The sequence below is a fragment of the Atractosteus spatula genome, chromosome 11 (genome assembly GCF_055471065.1).
Source record: "Atractosteus spatula isolate fAtrSpa1 chromosome 11, fAtrSpa1.hap1, whole genome shotgun sequence".
NCBI lineage: Eukaryota > Metazoa > Chordata > Actinopteri > Semionotiformes > Lepisosteidae > Atractosteus > Atractosteus spatula.
Genome location: NC_142716.1, coordinates 46,883,588 through 46,911,428, shown reverse-complemented (window position 1 = coordinate 46,911,428; position 27,841 = coordinate 46,883,588). Strand labels below are relative to the sequence as shown.

General features: G+C 40.7%; 1 protein-coding gene across 6 annotated transcripts; it reads left to right on the top strand.

The window, feature by feature from the left end:
• The first annotated feature begins 4 nt into the window (after positions 1-4).
• Positions 5-27,700, top strand: pik3r6 (phosphoinositide-3-kinase regulatory subunit 6). 6 transcript variants are annotated; one of them, XM_088926511.1, is made up of 22 exons: positions 5-145; positions 3,457-3,537; positions 14,601-14,690; positions 15,666-15,770; positions 16,355-16,446; positions 17,049-17,117; positions 18,469-18,601; positions 18,941-19,010; positions 19,376-19,559; positions 21,046-21,190; positions 21,404-21,490; positions 21,831-22,284; positions 22,516-22,615; positions 22,853-22,975; positions 23,640-23,750; positions 24,097-24,187; positions 24,721-24,791; positions 25,057-25,147; positions 25,838-25,893; positions 26,070-26,176; positions 26,432-26,516; positions 27,098-27,700. In XM_088926511.1, the coding sequence occupies exons 3-22, from the start codon at positions 14,678-14,680 to the stop codon at positions 27,155-27,157; spliced, it is 2,247 nt and encodes a 748-aa protein (XP_088782637.1). In that variant the 5' UTR covers positions 5-145; positions 3,457-3,537; positions 14,601-14,677; the 3' UTR covers positions 27,158-27,700. The 6 variants fall into 6 exon arrangements, with proteins under 6 accessions (XP_088782637.1, XP_088782634.1, XP_088782633.1 ...); XM_088926508.1 differs by adding an exon at positions 12,120-12,177 and having other exon boundaries at positions 26,432-27,700; XM_088926507.1 differs by having other exon boundaries at positions 26,432-27,700.
• The last annotated feature ends 141 nt before the right edge of the window (positions 27,701-27,841 follow it).

The window sequence follows — 27,841 nt, the reverse complement described above, 5'->3', positions numbered from 1 at the left end:
CCTTTGACAGCCCGAGCGCCACACGGCCAATCGGAAGCAGGGTGCGTGGGCGGTGCGGCGCAGGTGCAACTTCGGCTCCTGCCTGTAGCCCCGAGTTTGAAACTTCACAAGTCTCCGAGAAGTCCCTGCACTGATTTTCCTACAGGTGAGCTGCTTTAATTGCCATGGACTTCAATATCCCGGGCTGTGCTGTGCCGTTGTGGGCTTGCTTTCTGGTATGCAGGGACATTACGTCTTTTAATTCTCTGCGTGCTTTTCGCTAAAACGACTGGCCTTGAGAGCGAGAGCGGTCCGCTCGCCTTTGCGGACTGGTACCGGAGTTATCGCGTCAAAACAAATTCGTCTTGAGAATACAGCTTCCCTTCGTTTATCAAGGGGACACACAGCTTCATCGTGAAAGTTCTGGTATTGTTTTTCTTTTTAACTTGTACATCTCCGCAGATACAGAATGACACGTCGTAAAATGATATTGTGAAATCCGAGAACTCGCCGTTTTATATGTCTAATGACTTTTTAAAAACATGTAAAATTAAAAACCTACAGGTGTTCTTCCAGAACACAAACGTTTTCTTTAGAAAAATCCGTTAAAAATTATATTTATATACGTGGTTGCAAATAATATTTTCACTGTGGAAGGAGGCTGTTTCGAGGTCATACATAAGTATTTATGAGATTAACCGCTGCCTCTCATTAATTCAAAGACGTGGTTTCAAAAGGAACTGAACAAGGGTCAGAAATAGCAGCTGGCTCACATCATATCCACATTTCATTGTTAATAAGTGGACAAACAAACCAGGAAGTTTTTTTTCTTCGTTTTCGTGCTGTTTACCGGACGCTGCGGCGGCCAGGAAGGCTGTCCGGCCAAGTCCTCATTACTCTGCAGAGCGTCGTGTTGTCATTAAAACAGACGCCCTGTTTTTAGTGGACAGGGTCGCATTCAAGAATGCACACTGGAGACAGCCCGATAGTCCACCCCGAGTTTAATTATTCTATGTGAAATTGTTTTAAACTTTAACATCAGCAAAGGGTTTCGAGCGACGCTGGGAGCTGAAACCATATCTAACGGAAGCATGAATGAACAGTGTCTTTCTCCAAGATCTCAAGAAGAATTGCTTCGGTACCGCGGGGCGCACTTTAGCGCAAAACAGAAAGAAATGGTTGATAATTGCAGCTGTCGCAAAGTGATTTTCCCTGTCGTTTCATTTTGAACTACCTTCTGTGAGAATCGTTCACCTTAGCACCTCCGACCGAAGCCTGTCGCTGGCTTCACTGCGTGCTTGGACCTAGTTTAGGCTACTCGTTTACTGTATATACGAATGTATCCAGGTACGTAGTTAAGGGTTTCCAGGTTGATAGGGCCAAACTCCAAATCAGGCCAAAATTTCAAGATTACAGGAATAGCTTCACCATAACCAAAGGGCTTTTTCTCCCTTAGCAGACAGTGACGTCTTGATCTTCACCAACTATTCCAGTAAAAATAGCGTGTGAAAAAATAGTTGCTATTAAGTTTACGTGGACGGAAAGTAACATTACTCGGACCTGAAGCAGTTCATCACCTGTTTTTAAGGTACTCTATTCTGTGTGCTAGAGTACGTTGAACTGTTCATTACAGTCTAGGAAAGACAGTGTACAATGAATTACATAACACAATAAATAGGGAAATGTGTTCACCATGGAAAAAGACCAACAGGAGATGCACGTGATACAATGTTCTAAACCAGGGGAGTGTTACTTTGTCCTCCAGTTGGACTCGGTGACTTTGAGCGCAGCTGGTAATAAACTTATCATGGTTATCATGGATAAACATTATTTTAATAGCCTGCAATATGTGTTGAGCTGCAATCCACAGATTGTTATTTTTTCACAGGGTTAATAAAAATCTGAGCTTATTTTTTTAAAAATACATGAACAAATATATTTTTTAAGTATAGTGTCAAACAAGCACATTGCCAAGCTTGACCAAATGTATCTTTATTTCTGTTCAGTACTCTAAAGAAATGTCAGATATGCAAATAAAACTCATACATCAGGCAGTTTATGACGTTTAGGAGCTTTGTACTTGGCACTTTAATCTAGTCTTATCTATACAAGCCCAGCAAAATACAGAAAATAATAATTCTTCCGGAACTATAATCTCACACCGTTTCTTTAGATGTGTCTAAGGGCATTATTCTCTCAAAGAAGGTGAAGTTTCTTCCAGTTTTTATCATTGTATTCCCATGTTGAGGAACTATACCAAATTTTAAGTCAAGGATAGTTTTTCCAAAACAATACAACTGGCAGTGAGTTATCAATAGGTTTGTGAATGGAACCAAGTCAGAAAACATATTATAGCGCTTGATTACAGTTCAATAAATCACCTTTTTTTATCTAGTTACTGTAAATTCTTACATATATTTCCTGTTCCTGTGTAAACACTGGTTAAATTCAAACATAAATCACTACCTGATTTTCTGGCAGTCATTCAATAAACAAAGTGTTTTAGAACTTTATGTAACTTGATTACAATTTATAGATATTTTCTGTTGTCCCCAAGTGTCTAATCTTTGATCTAATACTCTGTAAATTATTCCTTAAGAAAAGAACTACATTACAGAATTGTAAACCAAAAATGTTTATATGTATATATGCATTGTTTTTGTTCCATGCTGTTTCATTATAATCCAGTACAGTTTCATTATTTTTACTGCTTTATAATAATGAAAGTTTGGCGTTCACTCTTTGAAAGTACATTAGTTTGTCATTTGAGTGTTATCACATGGTGTTACTTTCTGGTACAGTAAATAGTAAAATGCTGGTATTGTAATTAATTGCTGCCAGCTTCAGGGGTTCTGGGTTCACGTCTAACAAGGGAATATTATTGTGTGGAGTTTGCATGTTTTTTTTCTGTCTGCACAGGTTGCCCAGGTTTTCTGGTTTCCTCCCACTGTCAATAGACAGCAAGGTTAGGTCTGACAGTAATTCAGTGGGTTCTCTCCAACGAACTTCATAGGAGCTCCTTTCATTTGTACCTATTCTGACGTGAACCTATATTTCTTCTGAATATTACAGTGGTAGAATGGATTTTCCGTTTTAATGCAGTAAACGGTAGTAGTCTGTAGTAAACACTGCTTCTTGTACTATACGATGCATAGTCTGAGATCGTATGGGTTTGGGAATATTGCAGAAAGTTAGTACAGGAACTGACTAGTTTGAATTCTCTACAGGAGTTTAGTTGTGAAATTTGAATGAGCCTTTAACAATTGATTAATTCAATGCAATCCGTAGTGTCTGTTGGATGCTGCTGTTAGTTAATGTGTGAAACAGAATAAACTGCTATAAATCATGCCCTGTGTGTGCCCCACCCTGTCTGTTGTGTTGGCACATTTATATTTTAATTGATGAATTTCCAAAGGTTAACCATGGCGTAAATATTTTCCGTCGACTATTCTCTGTTTTTCTGTTTATTTTTTTCAGATTGCGGATCTGGAAGTATCCTAAAAAAATCTGTAATCTATGATTTTTTGCCAGATATGGCAGAAAGCCAAAGCCCTGAAGGTAAGAGCTAGGTATCTGTGGCATGAGGAAGAATGTTGTTGTTGTTTCTTTAAGTTGGCACTATGCATAAAAAAAAAACAAAAGCTGTACAACCTAAAATCATTTTGTTATTTCAAGCAAAGAATATAGAAGCAAAAACACTGAGGTTTCCAAAAATATTTTTACCATCTTTGCAAAGTTAAGGAGCTGCAGCTGTTGAGAGTGTGTTTTGCTTCCTTTATTTCTGCTTTTGTTTCCCTGCAGCCCCCCCTGTGCTACAGAGATAAGTTGTTGCTTCACGTATGTGTAAAATGTTGTCACCTCGCAGAGTTCATCCTTTCCGGCATGATCGAGCTGCCCCACACAAATAGCTGCTTCGTTTATTTCTAGAAACTGCAGCGAGATACCTAGAAGCAGAGTCCTGCTCAAGAGGAAACAAGCTCTTGTGCCTGACTGAAGCGCTCAGCAGAAAGCTGAGATCGGCAGTATCCGCACAAGAGGTGCAGGATTTTAACTGAAGCTTGCGCTCGCTGTTCTTAAATCGCCAGCAGCGGGTTTGATGACAGTGTTGCCAGTCAGGTCCCAGTGTGCCATTTTTGGAATGCCAGAACATGTGGCAGTGATGGAGGTGACAGGCCAGCGCAGGAAGCTCCAGTGTACAATTATTTCTGTTTCTTTTGATACAGACTGTAGGCAACGGCATGATTCATCCTAGGTGTACCCACCACTGTAGAGGCTATGTTATTACTAATGAAGTTAAAGAATTTTTTTTTCAAGTTTGGCATTTGCCGATGCTGCCTTTAATTTCAGAGGTGGAAAAAGCGTAAATGTAACCATCTTTTTTGCCATGAGCTCACTGATTTAGAAAACTGCTGTAAACATTTACTCTAATGACATGGTCTGTTGGGACTCGTATGCCTTTTTCTGAACTCATGGTAATTTATAAGAACATGAAAGCTTGCAAACAAGAGGAGGTTGGGAAGTAACTGAGGATCTTAAAAAAAAAAGTCAGGGTGTGAACCTCAGTAACGTGACTTGGTAGCTTGTTCCAGACCCCTACCATCCTTTGTGTAAAGAAGCTCCTCCTGTTCTCAGCATTAAATGCTCTTCACCTCAGTTTCCACTTGTGAATTTCACTGTAGAACTTGCTGAAGCTCCGTGGGTTGATCGTGTCAAGGCCTTTTGTACTTTTGATAAGAAGTTTGTGTAGTTCGGGTTCCCTCGCAGTCTGCTCTGTTCAGGACTAAAATGATTCCTTTCGTTTAACTTGGCAGGGTAAGAGGTTCCTTTAAACCTAGGAGTATACCTGGTGACTGTTCTTTTGACCCATTCCAGATGTCCCAGTTGATGTGTGGTGACCACCATAGTGCACAATGTTCTAAATTAGGTCTTACCCCTTAATTCACATTTACTGCAGCACTCTAGCTTTACTTGTTAGAAGTGTAATGTTAAATTGTGCAGACAAATCAATAAAAACATATTTCAAAAATAAAATTCCTTTACCTCAAGTAATCTCCCTGGCTGTTATGGAGCAGACAGTGGGTAATGTAGTGTGATCGCATCCTTTTTCCCAGCCCACAGGCATGTACCTCGCTCAAGGGGGTTTCTGTTGAGAGGAAGTGCGTTTCTGCTTTCTAGATGAAAGCTCTTGTTTCTACATGCAGTGCAGGTCATATAAATGTGCCTTTATATAAAGTTCCTGTTTCCTAGATGATGCAGGTTCTGTGCTCTGCTGAAGAGTGGGTCATATATCGGAAAATGAATAGCACTTGTATAGTTGACATGGCTGAAGAAAGGTGATAGCTACCAGGATGGGTGGAGGTAGAAATCTACTCTACGTCTTTACCAGACAGGATTGAATATATAAGCCTTTAAATCTACATCTGTTTGGGTCTGTACATGCTGAAGTTCTAATATGTTCACGTGGTGAATTTGAATGTACCCGTAACGTTTCTGACTATTTTTAACTTTTTCTTGGCTGTCCCCAAAACATTTGTGAAATTAGGCCTGGACAAATATTGCTTTCATTGAACAAAGAACCCTTTTTTTTGCTTTAACTAACATTTAATTAATTTCTTGCTTAACTTTAGTAGTAATTTGAGTAACAAAGTTACAAATCCATTATAATTGGATTAATTAAATGTGTTCTGAATAGAATTTATTTGACATTAATTAATTAAAAATCTGCTTCACAGTCAGTTTTACCAATTTAAGGCATTAAGTAAAAGATGTAATTTGGGGATTGTGTTGTTTAAGTGATATATCTAGTTTGTCTTATATCTTAGTATTGCCCGTGTTTGTCTGCACACGGGCAATACTGCTGGTGGCTAAGACATTTGCAGCTTTTGTTTCTTCATAAGTTCCTCATCCCGAAGCTTTGAATGACCTAACTCGGCTTATACAAGACAATGAAATCCCTAGGCATGAATTACACTTTGCATGCTCACACTCTTTAAATTAGTTTTCTTTTCTTGAAATAAAAAGAAGAACTTGTCCTGGAAGGTAAGCCAGCAGCCAAAGTATGTTCTAACAAATGTTAAAGGCCATCTCACAGGGCTGTTTTGGTGTGTGGTGAGTAAACTTGTGCAGCTAAATCTGCTGTAGTTCAGCCATACAGTACAGTCGATTGCACTGAGGTCAGAGCCAAAGATTCAGTGTTTCAGTATTCAGTATCATGCACTCACAGAATTACTGCTAGATTCAGAAAATGTGCTTGTTAGCTGCAAAAATACCCTTAGAAGTATGTTATGGGATGGGCTCTCTGCAGGAGTCGGTATGCAGTACCGCATTAATATATTAGTAGCTTATTCCGTCTATAAAAGAAAGGGTCTTATGCCAGCACATTAAGTCAGCTGTCCTCTCTCTTTGAAGTTCTGAAATGGTATTTATTTTATTCTGAGACAGAGTCCTTTGTGCTATAAGTAAACATCAGGGAATTCATATCTAGACTTACACAGTAGCACAGCCAGACTAAAGAACATGACCTAGTTTTGTCAACACTGGCTTGTTGATAAAAAAGCGTTGCAAAAACTAATTTAGGGCATTTGTCATTTGAATGGTGATGATTCTTTGTAACAAAATAAAGAAGGAGCAAGCTATGATGGAAAATGTGATTATGGCACCTTGTGAAATGAGCACATGGCACTGTGGTCCAGAAATAAACATTTCAAGAGACACAGTTTTGCATCCTTAACTTTAGCGGTGTCTGCTTAAGCCTGAAAAAAAACAAAAAACACTTAGTGTCTGAGTAAAATCTCTGAGGCTGATATTATTATAAATAATATTTTTATTATTCCCTTCTCCCACACCCTTTTCAAATCTGACTTCCTCTTTAAATATTTTAATATATATATATAAACAAAAAATCTTTTAAATAGCTTTGTTTTCTTTCTTGCAAAGCAGGACGTATAAATAGAAAAGGCTCTTTTTCTCCCTGGAGGTTCATTGTCACTGCAGGCGTCTGCATTTTTGTTATGACACACAGGAGGGCGGGGGGGCTTATCTGACTGGAAACCTTCCTCAGAAAAACCCCAGGCTTTTCTGTCAAGCAGAGGGAACTGAGGTTGTGAAGACAATTGGTGAACAGTAGCAAATTAGCTGAGAGACCAGTCTGACAGCTGCAACTAAGTGGAGAAACCGATTTGTGTACACGCTAGGCAGCCAATGGCTTCACTCTCGGAAGCAGATTCACAGATTTTAGCTGATGTTGGGATGTTTATTGAAGAAATAGTTGCTCAAATTCAGAATCATAATGAGCTGCAAAGCCTGAGACCCATGTAAATGATTTTTGTGCTCTTTAAGATTGGAGCATTGGAACGACCACATACGTACCACAGAACTACCACAGCTGAGTATATCGGTGTCTTCAGGCCAATTACTGAACGCAATCTTCAGTAACCCAGTGGAGCTACAAGCTGGTTAGTGTGTGTGGCTCAGAAATTTCACACAGGCTTAGTCTTGTTTATTCTGGTTTACTTCATCTGTGTAGCCTCCTCCTATTATAATACATTTTCCATCCATCTTTCTCTATATAAATCACATTTATAGCCCTATTGTTTTCATACAGGATAGCGATTCTGAGCGTAGCTGGCATATTACAGTAGTGCAATACCACTTCCTCAGATTGTTACTGTAAATGCAGGAGGCAAATTAATTAATTTTCTCTCCGTTTAGTATCACTGTTTTTCTCCATCTACCTCCTTGGCCTCCAGCCTAAACAAAAAGCTGTTTTGATACAAGGCATGTAAAAAGACTGAAGATATTGGGGAAAAATACAGGTGTTAACAGAAATCTAGTGTGCATTCCCAGGAGATGTATTACGATAACTGGAGAATAAAAATGAATGTTCATAAGCATTCCTTTTCAAGTGCTGTTATGACAAATGTCAGTTCACATGCCCTTACTGCTGTGTTTGTAAAAGCTTAAAATATTGAAAGCTTCTAGTACTGTTGCTAAACTCCAGAAGCACTACTGTGGATGGCTATTCTACACAGTGGGGAAAATCCTGGTTTTCCTTCTGTACTCCTTGGTATTTTTGTTCAGGCTTCAAATGGGAGTTTTCCTGAACCCTCCTTGATCTCCTCTGCCCAATGGGACACAGAGGCGTGAGTGGTTCCGATGACCCAATGAAACGGGCCACTTCTTTAGAGTTGTTGGTTTCAGGAGGCCATCCAGGTGTCTTGAAGGAAGCTGAGGACGGAAAAGAGAAACACTAATGGCTTGCCTATGACGTGTTTGATTTCAGAGTTTCATGTTGTCCAAAACATGAGAGTCCAAAAGGAATATGTTTTTCTAAAGCCAACACCAGCTTTGATTTTACTGTGGTAAATGTGACCAAAGTTAATATGTATCCATATTTTTTTTCTCTATTTTATATCATACTAGGCTTGTAACAGACTTGCAGTAAATCTCTGTACTTTACTGTGCTTTTAATGAGGTAAGTCAAACTTTCTTTTTAAAGAAGAGGAGTTGTCATGACTAAAAGTTTGCGCCAATCTAAATAAAAACTGCAGACGGGGCTGGTGTTGTGTTGGGGGAACGTTGAAAATAACTTATACCTTTGCCTCTAGTTGTTTGTTTCCCTGTCTGTTGGTGCCGTACTTTCTTGAACCTTCTGGCTTCTTGAACTTTGTCTCACAGCCAGCAGTGAATTCCTATTGCGATACCTGAATCCTGGTTAACTGTAAAACTTCTGCATGTCAGACCAACGCTATGCCTTCGTCCTTGTGCTGGGAAGGGAATTTGATAAGGGTGTTTTGACCATGATGACATTTACAGCATTAGCTGTTTCGGGGAAGTGATGAGAATTTGTTTTTTTTAGGGGTTTTAAATATGTTTTTCTGTCATTTCTTGGTGCATAATTTTTCCTTCCTTATTGAGAGGCCTGCAAAGAGAAAACGTCCTGTCCCCAGCAAGCTGTGCCAAAACGTGGTCTTATAGTAGAGAGCAGACCGTGAGAGAGACTTGGTCGTGTACTTTCATTTGTAACTGTGGGTCAACAGTTTGACCCAGTGCCAGGGGGTCATTCCAAATAACAGGCTCGTGGAAATAGATTTTGCCCCATAATCATGAAAAAAAACAGATGTTGAAAAAGGGTTGAAATGTGAACTTGTTTTCAGCAGGTTCTCTGTGGGATTTTGAAGTTTTGCATGTACAAAAAATTATTAGAAATAACCTGCTTTGAAGAGAGCTGCTTGCTTAGACGACAAACTACAGTGCAGGAAGTCAGAAATCTTAAAATAGATCCTCCACTATATTTCTTGTAAATTATGTTAATAGGATGCAGCTACATTACTCAGATAAGATCCTTAGTGGTCGTCTGAGTGTGAGCAGCTCACTGAATTAACCTTTGAGAGCAAAATGTGTGTTGTATGTCAGCGTAGTGAAATAATACAACTTCAAACCACAGGCAATTATGTCGTACCAATGAAAATGCTTTCACTGAGGAGACAGAGTGGCACCTCTCCCATTGAAAATAAATTCTGTTAAGGCTACAGTTTAATGACACTAGAGGAACTGACCTGTGACTGTGTGACATTCCTGTTGTCCTGAGGTTTCATAGTAAATGTGGACCCAGTGATTTTACCGTCTTAAAATTGGTAACCCAGAAGAAAGGTTCTCCAAGCCTGGCAATGTTGTATTCATATTTTATATTTGTATTACTTTCGTTGCATAAATTGTGCATCACTTACTTTTTTTTTTACCAGATCCATAAGTCATAAGAATGGTTGTAAATGAAAAGAGGCCATTCAACCCATCTGACTCGTTGGGTTGTTAGTAGCTACCAAGTACCAAGTTAATAGCTAATTGATCTGAGGATGTCATCTAGCTGTTATGTGAAAAAAGCCATAGTAAAGAAGATTGAGGTTTGCCCTCGCATGGCACAGTAATAAGATCTCTTCAGAACAGGCCTGTTTGTTTGAATGATGTACAAACGATCAGCTTCAACAGCTTGGCTTGACATTTTGTTTTTGAAGACGTACAGAACTCGGTTTTGATGAAGTCCCCGCTTTTTTCCGTCTCGTCTTCATTTCTACTCCTGACCCTTTGTAGTCGCGCAGTGTCTCTCTGAGTTACTTTGCCGGTGCCTTTGAGGATTTTGAATGCTTGAATCCTTTCACAGTCTCTTTTTTTTTTTTACTGAACTTCTGTAGTCTTTGAGACTAAAGCCAGTTGAGATTCAGTCAATCTAACCTAACCTAAGTTTGCTGGAAATGCTGTCAATGCAGTTTTTGTACAATTATCTGAAAGAGTGTTTATATTCCATTTAGTATTAAAGTATTATTTCTTCATATATTCTAGTTATGTAGAGTACAATTATTTCACCCTTCAGCGGCATTTATGTCTGACCCTATTTTGGATGAAGCAGCTGTAGGTAATGTATGGATAGATAAACTGCGTTTAAAATAACAAGCATTTGTTATCCTGCTCAGTGCACTGTGTTGCTTTTAAATACTACATCGCATTAAACAAGATGTGTTAGACAGGTACTGCATGTAAACATGCAAATTCACTTCTCTCTGTGGTCAACTATACAGGACGGCCTGTCAGTCCCCAAACTTGCATTGAACCTGAAAGACCTTCCTGTGCAATTGTTGCTTAATGAAAAAAGCTCTCTTCAGTTCTGGCTGTTGAAATGAAAAGCTTCACAAAAGGATTGCACTAATGTGTGCCTGTGCACTTCAATGGAGGGGAAGTGTGTTAATTAGTAGTATATCTCCAGATCGCGTCAAACCGCTTGCTCAAAGAAAGAAATAGACGAGCACTTCAGGAAGCTCATGGAAAATCGGCTTGGTGCCATTCATAAGGTAGGCAGCTTTACGCAGTGTGCAGGGATCAGCGCTAAATCTTCTCTTAAATCCTTCAGCGAGCAAATGTAAGGCCTTTCTGTGAGTTGTGAGGGGGAAAGAAGGAAAAGACTGAAAAACTGTTTTCATGCACACTGAAAAATCCCCCCAGCCTCCCCATCATCTGCTTCCCCCTCAGCAACCCCCCTCCACTCCTGCTTTCATTAGAGGAAGTACGTTTTTCAGTCGAAGTAGTTTCGTTCTCTAGAGTGTTTGTTCAGGGCCCACTGTTTCTTAAGTTCAAATCGAAATCCAGAGATGACCCGAATTTTGTGTCCAGGAGTTCTGAGGATCGGGTTTCTGTGAGGAGGAAGGTGAGATGCCAGTTTAAATCTACACTAGGAGCTTGAACTTTTCATGCCTTTTTGTGGAGTAATCTGACTGTTCGGCAGAAGGTCACACAGATCGTTTTGCAGAGTCAACTCTGGAACAGGTGCTGACTTGTTATGATCTCTTCTGCTTTTTTTCTAGTATCGATGAAATACTGGATAAAACCGTGCATGCTGAAAATGGGTAGAATATACAGTGTTATAGTCCATTTATTGCTGCATTTGTGCCCTTTGCAGAGCGAAATGGCTGCTGTTGTCCTGTAATTTTCACAATCGCACGTCCTCAGGATTTTCTTAGCAATAGTAACTGCTTGAACATGTTGTGATTTCTAAGTCTTAACAAAACCTCGTAGATTAATTTTTAATGTCTTCCAATGTGTTTAGAGGAGCTTTTTGAGTTTGCGTTGCTGCTCACATAAAGGTATATGTGAAATGTATTATTAACATAATGCGCAGTTTTGGGAACACACAAAGAAGTGTTTTCACCTTCTGTTTACAGTATGTGCATTAGCTGTCTATAGGATGTGCTTCGTGTCTGTTTAGTTCCTCTGCAGGTCATTCAGCAGTGACATGGTGTAACACCATTCTTGCAAGGCTATGCTCTCTAAAGGAGTTAAGCAACATTACTAAGAAAGGAGATAAAGAAACCTGTGCAATCCACCCTTACGTTTATTTATAAAAGTTTAGGCATCAATGTTGAAAAGTGCATTATTCCCTTCAAAAGAGAAATGTGTACTTGTTTATTCGTACCTAGTTCAATGAAGCCTTGCTTATCATCAGCCTGTACTACCTTTACTACCATGTATACATGATGCTTTACTTTGGTTTCTAACACAAATTATCACCCTTATATATTTCACTGTGCTTTAAATTATAATTCATTATTTTTCTAACTTGAAACTGTTTTCTGTTTTTAATGATACTTTAGTCACCAGATTCCATAGCTGTGGGTGGCTTCTATTAAAGACCCATAATCCATTCAGAAGGTATGAAGTTATGCACCTGTGCTTTTACTTTCAGGGCTCTAGATATACAGTAGTCCAATTCCTTATGTGTAGCTTCGAATCAACACCCCACTCCCACACACACATCCTCCTTTAGTATAAATGTTCCATTATCATTGTCTTTCATGTGGGTAGGAAGGCAGCGATTTCTCTTCCTGGTTAAAATTACCTGTGCTGATCAGGCACTGAAACGTGAGCTCCGTGAGCACGACTGTTCTAACTAATGCACCGGTCATTTGTAGTCTGTGATGCTGTGCTGTTGCATATCAGCGTTGCAGTGAAATGTGTAAGATTTGGTATACAGCTGTGCAGACACTTCTGCACACCGCCGGCATTTAAGGAACCTTTGTATCTGTAGGTGAGTTAAGGAAAACATTTTGCAATTAAAGCGTTGAGAAGCAAAAATGTTTTTACAAATTGTGAATTTCTTAGCTTCCATGTAGATGACCGAAAGAATAAGTTTTAATGAAGTAAAGTATAATATCTTTGGTATGACAGTTGTCTGCAAATCCAGACTCACTTAATTTGCTTAGGTTCTGTACCATGTAATCTTCACCTTAGGCAGCAATATAAATAGCTACACCTGACATATAAATTCACTTGGAGAGGCTCCGCAGGTGGCACACTGTTTTTTGTCCTGTTTACTTTTCAATGTGAAATTAACCTCTAGTTTTACCTGCTAGCTAACGTACTGTAGCTCCACACTCCAACCTTAGAAACTTCATAAACATCCCTCCTTTTCACTGAGCGTAGAATAGTCCATAAATAAAGCAAGGGCTTCCGGTTGACTTAGTCTTCTGTGTCTTTTAAATTTACCATGGAAAATGACACCGACTTTTTCCAGTCCCACTGTGGTTTTCATGTGTCAATACTATTCATAAGAACATAAGAGTATGAGTGAGAGGAGGTAATTCAGTCCATCTAGCTTGTAGGGTAGTTAGTAGTTAATTGATCTCATCCAGCCTTTTCTTGAAAGAAGCCAGGGTACCAGCTTTGACAGAAAAGCATGATTGAGTAGCTTGTTCCACACTCCCGCACCTCTTTTGGTAAAGTGATGCCTCCTGTTCTTGGTTTTAAATGCACTTTTACATAGTTTTTATTACTACTACTACTACTACTACTAATAACACCTTTATTTATATAGAGCTTTTAAAAGTAGCAACTCAGTTTGCTTTACGGTAGGTGTAAAAATAGCAGATACATTTTCAATAGCAAAATTGAAAATGTATTTTCATTTTGCTTACATTTTCACATAAGATGGACAAGAGCTTAGAAATGTAGCAGAAGTTAGAAAATGGAGCAGACAGACACTAATTAAGTACTAATCTAGATTTAAATGCACTCAGGGTAGGCGACTCTCTGTTATCCCCGCAGATAGAATTCCATAGCTTTGGGGCGCAGCAAGAGAAGACCCCGTCGCTCACAGAATATGAAGGAGCTTGGGGGACATCTAGAAGACCAGACGCAGATGAACGAAGGTTGCAAGCTGGAGAGTAGACGGATAGTAACTCAGATAGGTACTGAGGTGCCAAACCCACTAGAGCCTTATACTGTAGGTGAACATGAGGATTTTGAAGTAGACTTGAAACTCGATCGAAAGCCAGTGCAACGACACCAGGACAGGAGTAATGCGATTGCTTGCATGTGCCCTGCTGAATTCTAGGGTTTGTTCACAGCGGATTTAGATACCCCAGCGAGCAGGGTGTTGCCGTGTTGCCCAGCTTTTCTGCAGCAGTCAAAGACAACAAAGGACAAAATCTGGCGTTGTGTCTGAGAAAGAAGAATGGTGTTTTAATGGTATTCTGCACTTGAGCGTCAAAAGTTTAACTAAGATCAGATATTACCCCCAGCTCCTTCAGTTTTGATTGAAATTCAAGCAGAGTGCTGTCCACAGATACTGCGTTGGCTTAGGTGCTGGGAGGTACTGAGTGGCATGACGCGGCTAATTACTGATACAGCTAAAACTAAAAATAAATAGCCAGATTTAGTGAATGCAAAGGGAAAAAATGCATACAGAAAAATATAAAACCAAAACAAAATCCTCTAAACTAGGAAGAGGAGCAGCATCCAAACACCTCAGCATTCCTCCTCATATGGTAGCCGGCTTGTGCTCTCTGGTTTGCATTTCAAACAGACAGGTTTCATGAATTTACTTTCCCTTGCTGCATTGCCCCATGACTCATGTCGCCGTGCGCTTGATCAAGCTTTTACCATGACTTGATTGTGCTTTACTGTGTGTGACTGCACTTTTACCCACCAGTAGAAGGGGTTTTAAAATCTAGCCAAAAAAGGCTGTGTTACTGGTTGTAATGGAGAGTGGTGAAAGACTGGCAGGACTGCCTTGGCTGGGAAAATAAGCCCTCATAAAGCATCCATAATAAACCAGTGCATACTCTTCTTCACAGATGTGATCGTCTGCCCTCAATGCGAGTGAGCTGCCATCTTCCTGGATTCCTGAAAGTCCCCTGCAGCCAAGATCGACATGGAGGTGAAAGGTGTGCAGCTATTTCAAACCAGTTTCTTGGCCTCAAAGGAAGTTATAAAGGTTGCACTAAAAAATGCACTTGTAGTTATTAATGGTAAATAAGAAGAATTTGAAAAATCTTCCATAATTCATCCATTGTTTGCGATGAGATCCATGCTGTCATAAACACAGTATATATTCCTTATGACGTTTCCCTGTTGGCTGATCCCAAAGCCACTTACTGTCCCACCTGTATTTATAGAAAATCTTCATTTTTTTCTGCGGGACTGCAAAAGGGGATGTCAAATGAGCTGGTATTTAACGGAAAGAATGTAGAAATAATGTTTTGCAACTTAAGTACTGTATGAAATCTAGTCATCTAAAATAGCTTGCCAAATCTTTTATGGCAGACAGCATGCCCAGTATAAAAATGTTATTTTCCAGGAAGACTTGCTCTGTTTAACTCTGTTTAAAAAATTGAAATGCAGGACTAACATACACGCAGAATCCTTAAACTGAAAGATCTGTACAGAAACGAAAGCTGTTACTGTTTCTCTTGAATCTGTGTCATTACAAGGTTTAGTATAACAGAGTTTTAGGTATGTAGCTTGTCTGGCCCCCGTGTTTGTGTGAGTTTTCTCCCACAGTCCAAAAACATGCTAGTAGGTTAATTGGCTTCAGGGAAAATTGACCCTGGTGTGTGTGTCTGTGTGTGCCCTGCAATGGACTGGTGTCCTATCCAAGGTGCACCCGTCCTGGTGCCCGTTGCTTGCCGGGATAGACTCCAGCTCCAGACTGAATTGGAACAAGCTGGTAGAAAATGAATGAATAGATGGATGTATCTCACGGTCAATTCAGTGAAACAATAAAGCAACAAAGCATGATGTGATAGCCAGGCATACAGCAGAAACCATTATGTGCAGTGCAGAGCATTGCATATCCCAGTGTGCTGAAGTTACTGCTTGCAACCTGGCTAACTCTGTTCCCACCGCGTGTAACTCTGCAGTAGGCTACAGAGTGTCCTCTGCTGTGGAGTCGGACATTTTCCGCAGCGTCCAGGCCATTCTGCGGGAGTTAGAAGGCCAACACCCAGCCTCCCAGCACATCCGAGGTAGTGTGTCACATCAGTCCTTTTTTATTATTAAGAGTAGTGTACATACTGCTGACTGGTTTCCTCCTTTTGCCTCTCTTTCATTGTAGCACCAAGACGGCATCAGTAGGTTTTTGAGGGTCAGGGCTTGAAAGTACAAGATAATCTCTCACTTTGAAAAATAATGCGATCTGTGGTTTATAGTAATTACTATTATTGCATGTTTCCATTGCTAACTCACTGTGAGGAAAAAAAGGTGGCCGATGACGAGTCAATTCTCCTACTGACCCAAAAGTGTTAGCCCATTGTGCACTGAGTTGGACAGCAGTGTTAACTAAGCACGCTACTGGGTTGCAATAGCCACTGGCAGGAGAAATTATAAGCATGTGAGGCATATCATTCATTTCTATGGTTAATTACAGACTAATAACTTCTATACTGTTTCCAGTAAGCATTGCCTACAAGGCGAACAGCTCAACTGAAACATCATCTTTGTGGTTCATGAGATATTGCTGATAAATGTGATATATTTGATATCGCCAGAGGGCACTCTTCATATTTGCATTGTAAGAGAGGTGTGCTTACATGTGGTTGTTTTGGAACAGGGATGCTAAGATGGACTCTGCATAAGAAAATTGAGAACAGTCCTGCAAAAAGCATCTCATTGGTTAAAATAGTTGTGAAAGAATTAGAAAGGGTAAGTCATTTTGCCTTTTATAAAAAAAAAATCCCTAGACTTTGTAAGAATTTCAAAGGAACAAGTAATAGGTTTATTCCAGGCTGAAAAGAGAAGAGAGAAAACAGACCGTTTCGGCTGTGAAGCCTTCTTCAGGTGTGAGAAAGACAGGGCAGACAGCAGAGATTAAACAGCACAGAAGAACACAAGCTGGGAGAGGGGAGGGGGCAGAGAGGCCACTCAGGAAGTGCAAAGTGGAGAGGGGTGGAGAAAGGCGTGAGGTCAAAACCTGCTTGAGATTAGAGAAGATCACACAAAAATAAGTCGGTCATTAAGAGAAGGGGGATGGTGTAAACCTAGTTTCAGGATTTTTAAAGAATTTTTTGTTTAATGTATAATTGAAACTAAAGAATTGTCTTAAGTCGTTAGGGTAATCACAGTACATTTTAATGACATAAGCATCCCGTAGTATTTTAGTAAGACAAAAAGGCATTTAAAGATCTTGTAGACCAACTCAAGGGTTTGAAATTATCTTCTGACATGATGATGGGCTGCACTTTTTGTAAAACACATACCGATAATATCTTTATCCTAAGGAAATCCCAATTCTGATGTCTTTTCAGGCGGAGAGGGCTGACAATAAATTGTACATCATACCTCTGCTCCACACATTGATGTACACAATAATCCAGGTGGGTCATTCTGCTTCTGCTGTCTGGCACGGTCAAGAAAACACATTGCAGCACGTCGTTCTCCTGTTGTCGTTGCAAACAAATCCCTAAACAGAAACAGCTTCCATCAAAAATAGCTTCAGGAAGGATTTCCCAATGCTGAATGACAGGAAGTGACTGGAGGAAGTCTGTCAGTGAGGTACTACAGTGTTTTATTCCCAGTCTGGGAACTGGAGAGGAATGTGCTCTTTAATCTTCAGAATGGACAATAAAATTCCTACTAGCCATAACAAAAAGATGGACTGAAAGTATAGTCCTTCTTATGTTAGCTTATCTTGTGTCCGTTTAAGAAACCTCTGATGATTCCTCTATACTGTATATAATGGGCTTAACATGGATGTCACAAGAACAGCCTTCACAGATATACTTTAAAATTAAGCAGAACTCACTGCAAATTAGACTGGGAGTTGGAATTCCACTTAAAAATGGAAGATGCAGGTGTATACTAATGTTAGCTCATGCTGGTACATTGTGGTGTTTTTTTACCAGATGTATATTAGGATTGTTGCACTGGTCAGTCATAGCTATACCATGTTGATGAGCACCAATCAGGTGAAATATCAGCGAGGGACAGCTTATATCAACTATATGTGTGGTAAATTAGAAGTCTCCCAAGATGGTTCAGCCTTGCAACTCTGTGAAATCACGATAAAACTGAATGGAGTTTCCTACTTAACTGTACCTCGTGTGCTCTGTTTTTATGTGTACAGGGTGTGTAAAATATTAGCTGGCATGTTCTAGCAGTTTCATTAAGGCAGCTTTTGTGCTGCAGACCAGTATCATTTTCTACTCATACAAACCATGAGGTCATGGGGGAACACAGTCGGAAAATAATTAACAAGGAAATTACAACGTAGGCAAAGTAATAGATTCTGAAAGATGCCTGTAAATTCAAGCATGAAAATATATAACATAGATGCAAAAGGCAGAAACAAAATGCTTATGTCTACATTAATTTAAGTCTTAAATGTGTGGCATTCTGTATGAGATTGCTATTTTTGGTCAGCTATGTTGATTTCACACGCAAATTGTGACCATAATTTATCATAGATTTTACTGAGTATTTCTCATATACATAAGTTTTAAATGGATTAATTGAAAGTGTTTTTAAATAAAATTATGCAGTATATCATAAGTGCTGTCAGGGGAGGTTCACTATGTCATTTGAAACATTGCTGGCAGTTTCCTTTATTTTTTGGGAGCCACATCCTGGACAAACTCTGATGACCCCAGGGGTTCCCAGAGCCCGAGTTGAGAAGTGATGGGACAGTAACATGCTTTCTTCACAATGTGCTTTCTCATTTTACTGCAGGCAGCGTACATTCCTGACGACCTGTATCAAAGGGTGTATGACTTCTGCAAACGGTTGTTAACACTCCCTGAGCCCTACTGCACAATCGGCCTCAGCCACGCTGTCAAGATTAAAACGGAACGCTACACCCCAGGTATGGAGTCTGTGTGACCTCACGGCTTTCGTCTCCCGACATGCTGCAGAGGAGAGATTCCTTTGAAATGGGAATCAGGTCTCTCCTGTGCCCCCTGCTTTCTAACATGTAAGGCAGTTCTGGTTATCAGTTTAATTTTTCATGTTGTAGCCTGCTTGTCTTATTACCTTTGCGGATGGAGTCATCGACTCATCTCGTTTGCAAGGTGATGTTTGTCACAATCAGCTTCAGAATTATCCTGCCAGAGTCAGATGGGAGAAAGGAGCAGGTGACATCCCTATGTTTTGAACATCCATATGAGCCGGCCTACTCTAACACACACATCTCTCTATTTTGCAGGTCTTTTATATCAGAGGATGCTTATTACTGAGCAAAACATAAAGAATGACCAATTTCCATACCAGGAAAAGTAAGTACACTTCACTGTACATCATACAGAGTGTATTATAACCTATATCTGAAAAGATACGGTGTACAATAACCTGTCTCTTTTGGGTAGCTTTACAGATGGTTGTCTGTAACATGTAGTGGTTAGACAAACAAAAGCCACAAAAGACTGTTCTCATATCGGCAGTTCACATCTAATTTGTAGAGCTTTCTTTAAGAGAGGAGAAAAGTATTGTAGGCAGTGGTCATGCATAATTTTAGAAAGTCTGTTTTTATACTTGTATGTGCTGTTGCAATGCGTTGCACAACTGGCGCTCCAGATGAGGCCGTGCACGTGCTTTGTGTTTTTTCAGACATTCTCACTCTCGGGCTGTGGCTTCCCTGCAGGGTGCTTGTGTTTGCAGACCCCAGCGTGTTCCCGGGCGAGACGGGGGTCGCGCTGAGCCGAGACATCGAGTCCAGCAGCCCCCTGCACAGCCCCGTGGGGCACATGTGCAGTGTCATTCAGCACACCATGCAGGCCGCGCTGGGGGAGAGCTGTGATGGTCCTGCTCTGGCTCGGATTCTGGAGGTTGGTGTGGTTTGCGAGTCAGCACGCTCGCCTCAGCGCAGCGCAGTGATCTGCTTCTGACTAGGCCCTGCAGTGCGTGCAGTTCTTGTTGGTAATGCAAGCATCAGGAATACCTGGACAGACAAGCAGGATTGCTCTCTTCATGACTAATGTCTGCTAATCTTGGGGTAGGACGGTGTTGCGGAACCTTTCACTGTGAAGATTGAAAGTTGGTTTAAAGGAAAACCTCAAGATTAAGTCAGTGCTTACCAATAAATGATATCGCTGACCAACTTGAGCATTACTGTACAGTGTCAATGTTAATATACTGTATTTCTTGTGTATGTTGTGTATGATGTGTCCACTGTCCGTGTCCCGGACATGTAGGATGGAACAACAGCGTGAGAAATTACGGAGAAAAAATGCAAATAGTAAAAACTGCAATTTGAGGAAGACACGTAAAGCTGTAACTCTGAGCTTCCATCCTGGTATGCAGAACTTGTGGTCTGTCTGCATGCAATTCAGGCAATTTGTAATGTCATGCTAGAATGCTTTGCTGTATTACCAGTTTTCATGTGAAAAACGTCTTTGAGATGCAGCGTTTACAATTTAGGTCACACGGAACTGTCATTTGCCATTTCGGGGGTTATTTAGAAACTGAAGAACAGAAGAAAGAATCCCAGTTACATCATTGCTGAAGCAGCTTCTGCTTCTCCTGTTGACCAAAAGATTCTCCCAGGTTTTGGGAGGTATCATGCTGCCAGCACCAGCAGCCATATCACCCTGCAACTCACAGCTGGCAGCCCACTGAAGCTCAGCAGGTGTGAGCCTGGTCAGTACCTGGATGGGAGACCTCCTGGGAAAAACTAAGGTTGCTGCTGGAAAGGGTGTTAATGGGGCCAGCAGGTGGTGCTCACCCTGCAGTCTATGTGGGTCCTAATGCCCCAGTATAGTGATGGGGACACTATACTGTAAAAAGGTGCAGTCTTTCAGACTGTGTCAGACACAGTGAGTCAGGACCGAGGTCCTGACTCACTGTGGTCATTAAAAATGCCAGGGCGTTTCTCAAAAAGAGTAGGGGTGTTACTCTGGTGTTCTGGCCAAATTTCCCTTTGGGGCTTACCAATCATGGCCTCCTAATAATCCCCATCTATGAATTGGCTTCATTATGCTGTTTTCTTCCTCACTGATAGCTGATGTGTGGTGAGAGTTCTGGTGCACTTTGGCTGCTGTTACATCATCCAGGTGGGGCTGCACACTGGGAGTCTCCATTACATGTAAAGCACTTTGAGTGGAGTGTCCAGAAAAGTGCTATAGAAGTGTGAGGAATTATTATTATTATTCATTATCAAACCACTTGCAAAAGGGAATCCCGAGTTTCAGAAAACTGCTGAAAAGGCTAGGTAATGAGACCAAGTCATTCCAAATGAATTGCTTACCGGTTAGAGCATCATGGGTTTAGGAAGCAGTTTTGTGTGTGGCTATTAATAGTGCCTTTGTGTTGCAGGCCAGAGGACAAGATGTTGAGCCATACTTCCAGGAAGTGGTGTTGTGCATGGAGCACTGTGCAGAGGAAGTGGGGTCAGACCGCAGTCAGTACACAGCGAGACTGCAGAAGCTCTACGCACACATCCTCAGGACTGCAGACCATGGTATGCCATTGCACCTGTCCTGTAGGAGGTATTTTTATTTAGACATCTTGTGAAGCTGGATTAAAGGAAAGGTCTGAAGATTTTTGATGTCTGATATTGAGATTTTTCCAATGAATATTATTGATACTCCCTTCCTTCACCCTCTCCTTTCTACCCAAGATAATATGGTTTATTTTCATGTTTAAGTTCTGTTCCTTTCTGCTTTGTATTAAGATGTGCAGTCGCAGGGGTCTCTGTGTAGCGTTCCCCTGCCAAACCCTGAAATCAGCTTTCACCTCTGGCGGGATGATGAACAGTTGTGTAAGTGAGGTTTATTTCTTCATTTGGCTTTCGTTTTTTGGGGGAAAACTGACTTTGATACCGATGCAGATATCCCATTTTTGGGCTCCTTTTCCCTTTGAAATACGAGCATGTATTAGAATGTTTCTGACAGTTGTGCCAACACAGAGAGTGAGAACTTCCTAATGTCCTTCCAACAAATCCATTCAGAATTCTCCTTCTCCTAAATTAAAATGGGATTTTCAAATGCTGTAGCTTGCTTACTTCAAACTCACGCGCAGAGCCCAGGCAGCCATAACAAACTCCACGAGCTGTTCATTATGTGTATTTTTATGATGTTCTCTTCTGCTTTTGGAAACAGGGAGAGAGCTTGCGAAGTTTGTTAGGTCAGGGTCCTCGTACGACCACTACAGCATGGGCCCAGACTTCTTTGATCTGAACGACTTCTCGGTGGACTTCAGCCCGGAGATGACGCGGCACTCCATCCTGTCCAACGACAGCGGGATCGAGAGGGATCTGCCTCCGAATGAGCTGCCGGCTGTGGCGGAAGAGCCCCCTAGTGGCGGGATTGAGCAGGAGCAGGCCAGGCTGTCGAGGAAGGGCTGCATCAGGATGAAGCCCTCGGTTTCGGACGGCATGGCCCTCCTTCAGGACGGTGTACTTGAGGAGCCCAGTGCCGGCGGGAAACTGCAGAGGAAAGCGGGGAGTCGCGGGATGTCTGTGAGCAAGCAGCAGCGGCTCTACACTGCCCGCGTTGTGGTGATGGGAGATGACCAGGTGCTAGGAAAGCTGGCAAGGGCCTATTATTCTCTAAGGTAAGGGTGCGCTTAAAATGATTGAGGCGTTTCCCTCCCTGACACACTATCTCACGCAAAACGTTATGAAATATTTAGAACCCAGCCTGCTGATATCGTGATTAATGGCCTATTTTGGAGATATCCCAGAGAATAGCCTAAAAGACAATGTTCAGCTTTCTCTATTACAGCTAAAGCACTGCGTTTGTTTTTAGCATTTTTGCTTTTTACTTAATATGGTTTCTGTCATAGGAAGAGGGAGGCACGACGTCCCTTTCTGACAACAAAGCTGAATCTGAAGATTTACTACATACCTGTCGCTAGCGAGCCGCAGAACGCCTCTCCAGTTAAGGTAAAATCATCTTATTGTTACATTAGGTCACAACCGGCACATTAAATTTGACTACATTAAAGTCTTTGTAGCTTTTAAATGTATAGCTTTCAGTATGTACAAAGAAGAAAACTTTTCTGCACTGCTGAAGGACTGCCTGCTCTCGGATTATCAGTTGAAAAGACAGACATTGCCAGGAACAAAAAAGCCAGTGGAGCTATTGTCTGGAACAGCAGTTTGTTCTTTCTTGTCTTACAGGAGAATGTTTCAGCTACAAGCAGCAAACCTTGTCTCCTGGCCTCTTACCTTGGAAGAGTGGATCCTTGGTTCGAGAGCAACATTAACAGCCTGGGAAACATGATTCCCAAGCTGGTCAAAATGGTAAGAGTGAGGGAAACAGCCACCGCCCTCAAAACTCTGTCTGAAATGACTCTGCTTCTGGCTCAGCCTCAAGAAGCTGCCTTATCTTGGTTTCAGTTTGCTTGGTGGCGTGTGCTATATGAAGTCTCGTCATTCCAGGGCTAAATGTTAAGTCACTTGTGTTTACAAGACACAAAGACAGTACAGCCTTGTGGGTATTGGCTGTGTCATGCCCTTTCTAGCCTCTTCACAAGGGGTCGCAAGTCTCAACATTTTGTTGTAAAACAAGATCAATAGGATATAAACTCTGGAAAAGATGGATTACACATTGCACAGTTATTATTATTACAGCTAGAGCTGCGGTGATAGTTCTGAGGCGCTGAGAGTAAACCGTTTCACACTCCTTGCTTGCATTTTCTTACAGTTCCTTCCATTTGTTAACCTTTCTCACATTTGTATATGTATAGTAACATAGATGGCAAAGAGAAACCAGCACAGATCTTCACTTCTTAGTTAAGGCTTTGATGTGGTAGCGTAGCATGAATACAAACACTTTACCTCTTCCAGTGCATTGGAAATCACCATTTTCAATTTGACCTGCTGAGTGGGTCACACTCTGTCAGAAAACTAGACACCTTGCACCTCCCTCCGAGAAGTAACAGAAGGTCACTTGTGTTTATTTCAGCAATCAAGCACGAGCAAATCTGCAGAGACAGACCCGTTTCTGGTTGATGTTATCTCCTACTACATCCGCTTGGCTCTGCAACCTGTCTTCTTCACTCTCTACTCTGTCAAGGTAGGTGCCCGCCTGCGGTGTTCCATTTGCTGCACGAAAATGAAGAGACGGCGTTCAGACTGCCCGGCCTTCCTTTCGCTTTAAAAGCAGAAGAAAACTGTTTTCTGGTCTGTTTAATGATCAGAATTAACTATTTGAGTTCCTCTCGCTTTCTTGTCATGGATGGAACGAAGCAGGGTCCATTTTTTTGCCCTCTCTGTCGATTTGCTTAATCAAAATCAGTTTCTGCTCACTCTCTAGTGGCAGTATGAGCAGTGCACCAAAGAGGTGCAGCCGATCCATAAATCTCACCTGAAGTGTCGTTTTTTTCCTGGATGCAATGTGATCCTCTGTGTCCTGTGTCTAGATAACGTTCTCCAGCTTGACGAAGGAAGCTGTGGAGGATGTCTTCGTCACACAGCTGGCAGTCGACTTCCCAGAATTCAGATTTTTCCCAGGTGCGATCAGAAGCAAACGGGCTGTTTTTTTTGCTGTTCCTTTGTAGATTTTGTTTTAATCTGTCTAAGCCAAAAATGACTTGCAATTTTAATCCACTAAACACTAGACTGCAATAGTTCTAATACCTGTTTTTAAAAATGCACCCTCCATAAATAATTGACACGGAGCATTTAATCCAGCAGATTTCCAAATTATTATCCAATTCACAATTGAATCAAACAATCAATACAGTTTATTTTATTTAACACAATATTTTATCTTTACTTTGTAAATTATTATGATATGTTTATTTTGTATTCTGGGATTTATAAAGCTCAATCTATTTATTACTGCACCATGTACGTTACCTTCTTTAAATGGTTGACAGTGAAAGTGTTGTATTGTGTTATCTATAAATCATTTGTGTAGCACATGCATCTGACAAATGAATATATACTTTTTGGGAAATGTATTGTGAGCTAAAGACATAACTGTGGAATGTGCAGTAAATTTCCTTGTTTGCTAATAAAGTGTTAATCTATTAATTCTCCAGAGGGATCAATTAGAAATAAAAAGAGTATTTCTGAAATCTGTGGTGCAGTCATCTCTGTCAACTACACAAAGGTAGGTCTTTATTTCCTAATATTTGTGTGCTCTTTCTGGACAACTCCGTGTATGTTGAACAAAGTATAAAATGGCTGTTTTATTAGTATAAAGCAATATAATTTAAATTTACCTTATTGTAATATTTTTTTTGAAATCCTGAATGATATCCTCTGATGTTTTGCCATTTAACACTGGTAATTCCAGCTTGCTTTCATTAAACGTCATTTGTCTTGATGAACAGATTTTTAATGTTTTTGTCTTTTGTCGTCTTTTTGTTGAACAGGCATCTTTGAGCAACAGGGAAACGAACAGGGGAGTTTCACTAAGAACATCTGGTGTGCTCATCAATGCTATTCCCATGAGTGAAAGAGATGGTAAGCAGGGATATATCCAGTACATAAAGAATACTGGTTTTAACTGGACTGGTAATTGCTTATTGTTTGCACTACTTGGTATTTCAGGAAGAAAGCTGACGATTTGAATGATTTACTTGCAACACAGTGAAGGTTATCAGAAGCAGTACCTGCTCTCCTACCATTAGAGGCCTCCAGTGCTATAACCGAACTTGAACGTTGGTGGAGTAATTAAGCATGAGATTTCATAATACATGCGATATGTTACCTATTTCTTTTCATATTTCAAGTGCTCTCAAGTTGTTTGAAATAAGCAAACATTTGAAACAACAGTGCATTCAGTTGAATGAATGATGATAACAGGAGGTTTGCACATGCTTCCAGTGAAGTACAGTAGGGCTCCAGGTTCCAGACTGGACGGTTGGGGGAGTCAGATCTCAGGATCAGTGCTGCAGTTGCCCCTGTGAGCACAGTCCCTCACTCATATTGCTCCAATACCCTGCTATATTAATGAGTCTGCAGGTCACTGTTTAGTATACAGTATGTTCTCAATTTATGTACCTGGTAAAACAAAGGAACAAAAACAGTTACTTCAGTTCACAGGATATTCCATTTTTGTTTTCTGCTAGTAAGGAGTGTATTCTCAGCTGAAATATGTTTAGTGTTTACTTGAAAAATCATGACTCTGTTCATCTCCTTTCTTTTTTTCAGACCTTGACTGTCTCACTGTGAGCTTTTCTGATAGTCCTAAAATCAAGACTGGTGTGGTAAGTTTCATGTTTTTTTTTCTTGTTAAATATTTAGGAGGTTGTTGGTACAGTGCAACGACGATCCAACTCAAATACTGTAAAAAAACGAGGTTCTGCACCTGCATGTCTGAAATGTCCATGGCCATGATAATACAGAAGGTTTGCTTCAATGTGTTTATCTGTTATATTCATAGGATCAAAGGATCAGAACGTGTAGCATTAAAATCAGGTCCCTTGAGCGACGCACCTTCACAGTTTGCCTTGACAAGGACTCCAAGAGAGTCTTTAAGGATGTTTTGAGGTGAGCACCAATTAAAATCTTCTGCCATGTCAAATGATTTGAAACATGAATAGATAAGATAAGATCACTTTATTAGCCATATACAATTTCTTGCATTAGAAATTTGTCTTTTCGCATACCCCAGCTTGCTCTCCATGAGACACACACACACACACACACACACACACGGGGAGAGAAAAGCTTGGGGTCAGAGTGCAGGGTCAGCCATTTATACGGCACCCCTGGAGCAGTTTTTTTTCTGTTTTTGTTTTACAGCATCGAAGTATCAAGGTGCATGGACCCAGGCTACTGCATTCAGAAAGCCAGGAAATCGAAATTTACCTTGGGAGACGAAAAAGATGTAGGACTGATGAAGTACATGACAAAGGGTCTGCCTCTGCCCATCAACACATTTGCTGGGATCATCCAGTGATTATTCTGCCCTGGCCACCGAAAACAAACTGACATGGATGTTTGCAGTAGTTTAAGCAGCAGAAAACATCCACAGCTCTCCTTAAGCGCAGTTCTAAACTACAACTACAAGAGTCTGAGGCTGTGACTATCAGTGTCCACTGTAGCTGGTAATCAGATTGGTTACAGTGAGTAACCTCAAAGTGATCAAGAAAAACTCTTGAAAAGATAAGATGCAGGTGTAATTACCCTGATCTTAATCACCTGAAGTATCAGGTTTCTGGCGCACTATTCGAAAGTAAGGAGAGCAAACAGAATTGTGCACTGAATGGAACAAGTATTAATAGATAAAGTACTTACCAATATATACAGAGGAGGTGTGGTACATACTCACCAGTGTGACTGATACAAACAAGTGGTGAGACTCTGTTTATTTATTACATTGTGTACACACTAAGGGCATGAAACAGCTTGTTGGAGAAAGTAAAAAAACTAATCTAAATTGTGGCATTACACTATATTTGTCTTCAGAAACTCAAAAGGCACACGGAGAGAAACGGGAAACAATTGAAAATGTACAGCATTTGCTGATCACCTAAGGATACAAATGGCCTCTCATTTGTAACCCTTCTCATGTGGTACGATACGTATGGGAACCCTAGTTCAAACTGGTGACTTGAAGCAGCTCCTGCTTTGAAACCTCAGCTTCTCGGAAGGATCAGACTTGACCAGGCAAATCAAGCAGGCACCAAGAGAGACTGAGGAGAGACCGTCTGAGACGAGCTCCTTCCTGCTTGCTTTGGAGGGTTTTTAAGAAACCCGCTCTTCAGGTTCGGTGGAAAGGACTGTGTTTGACGCCAAAAGAGATGGAAGAAGATCCCCATCCCATAGTGAATTCAGTGAGGCAGGGAAAAATGGAAATAACCATAGAAAACACAGGCTGTGAGCCTTTTTTAGTAGCTGCTAAGAACATTTAGAAATGAACAATACATCTTTGTGTCCTTTTTATGTTTACTTTTATAAGCTGATGAAAAGTGAAAGAATACTGTAATGAAAGTGGGGCTGTTGGTGTTTGGACACTTATTATTCATTCAGACGTGACCGTTCCCATATGCATCTGAAAGAAAAGAAAAATACACAGAATTATGGTCTGATTTATAATAAATCATAATGGCCCTGATCAGTATTAAATATGCTGAGAGGTGTGCATTTATGTAAGAAATGATTGCAAATAAGAAGGCTTCTTGAGCTGTGAATCACACTCTGGTATTCTCA